The sequence below is a fragment of the Antrostomus carolinensis genome, unplaced genomic scaffold (assembly GCF_000700745.2).
Source record: "Antrostomus carolinensis isolate BGI_N321 unplaced genomic scaffold, ASM70074v2 scaffold962, whole genome shotgun sequence".
Lineage (NCBI taxonomy): Eukaryota > Metazoa > Chordata > Aves > Caprimulgiformes > Caprimulgidae > Antrostomus > Antrostomus carolinensis.
Genome location: NW_010301347.1, coordinates 3 through 1,475, shown reverse-complemented (window position 1 = coordinate 1,475; position 1,473 = coordinate 3). Strand labels below are relative to the sequence as shown.

General features: G+C 58.6%; 1 protein-coding gene across 1 annotated transcript in view; it reads left to right on the top strand.

The window, feature by feature from the left end:
• The window catches only part of ARSG (arylsulfatase G), a gene marked incomplete at its 3' end in the record, with an annotated part of 5,083 nt that extends 3,900 nt beyond the window's left edge, over nt 1–1,183 (top strand). The window contains exon 6 of the mRNA XM_010163398.1: nt 987–1,183. Within this exon, the coding sequence (XP_010161700.1) occupies nt 987–1,183 (197 nt within the window). The remainder of the gene's footprint in view (nt 1–986) is intronic.
• Between the last annotated feature and the right edge of the window lie 290 nt (nt 1,184–1,473).

Sequence of the window (1,473 nt, the reverse complement as noted above, 5' to 3'; positions counted from 1 at the left end):
TCCCTACTCCAAGGTTTCTGCCATCCTAAAGGGAAAGGTGTTTTTTGCAGAGATTTCCAAAGGGCACATCAGCACCCCTTGACCTCAGCGTTTCACAGGGTGCTGGGGGCACCCAGCTCTTCACCGCTGGGGAAGGATCCAGCAGATCTGGGTGGGATGGGAGTTATTTTTTTTTCCCATCATTTTCCATCCCCAGATGGGTGACGAATAAAGGAAGGAAGTGTTGAAACACATGTCAGAGGGGCCCCGAAAGCTTTCTGGAGGCAATGATGGGGTAGCTGGAGTTGGGCGCGTGCGCGTGTTGGGGCACGTCCTGGGGATCCGGTCCCTCCCCACCACTCACCATCCCACCCTTCCCTTCGGAGGTCCCTGAGGAAGAGCAGGCCTCCTTGGAGGAGATAAATATAGCTGTAAACAAGAAAACAGGACGTGTCCTCTGATGATTTCAAAGCAAACAGGCAGCGAGGCAGCTCACGGTGAGAGAACGTGCTGTGTTCCCTGGCCGGGGCTGCTCGGCCGCGCTCGGGGTGGATGTGGGTGAACTTCTGCTCCTCATCCTCTGCTCAAATCACCTGTGGGGACCAAGTGCTTACTGGGGAGACGGAGGAAGGGCCAAAATGAGCCCTATGAGAGTGGAGATGGAGGTGGGTGGGTGCCAGGGGTGCACCGACATGGGGTGTTTGGGAGATGGAGGAAGGGATGAGCCTGTCCCAAAGGGAGGACAGTTGACAATGAGGGGACAACAGGGAGAGGTTGAAGCAGGAGCAGAGGAGAAGTGGCTCACGCTGTGACAAGCATCCCCTCTGCCAGGGGAGCAGGTGAACAGAGGGTTTTCCCCTGAGGTTAGGGTGGCTCCCAGAGCTCCTGGGAGGAAGGGCCACCCATTGGTGTCCCCAGGCTTGGCAATGCCACCACCTTGGTGACTCCTGCTGCTGCCTTCCCCTTCCCTGACCCAGCTGAACACATTCTCCCTCTTCCCTGCACAGTGACAGTGGACGCCCCTTCTTCCTCTACCTGGCGCTGGCCCATATGCACGTCCCACTGGAGGTCCCCTCGCTGCCACCACCCACCTCGGGCTGGGACATCTATGGAGCCTCCCTGAGAGAGATGGATGCCCTGGTGGGACGGATAAAACAGGTCGCTGACAACCATGGAAAGGGCAACACGCTCCTGTGGTTCACAGGTACAGCAGGAAAATAAACCGGCTGTGGTGGCTGGGGTGACACTGGTAGCTGGGGTGACACTGGTGGCTGGGGTGACTGGAGGTGACACCAGTGGCTGTATCAGCCCTGGGGTGTGGATGGGTGGCCAGCACCTACATTTGTCCCCCACCCTTGATGTTCCCAGATGGGGAGTGATCAGCAGCCGTGGCCAAGCTCCCTGGGGATGTCACATCATGGGGACAAGGGTCTCTGGCTGTGGTGGCCACTCAACTGGGTTCTCACCCGCTGTCCCCTTCAGCCACGGGGCTGA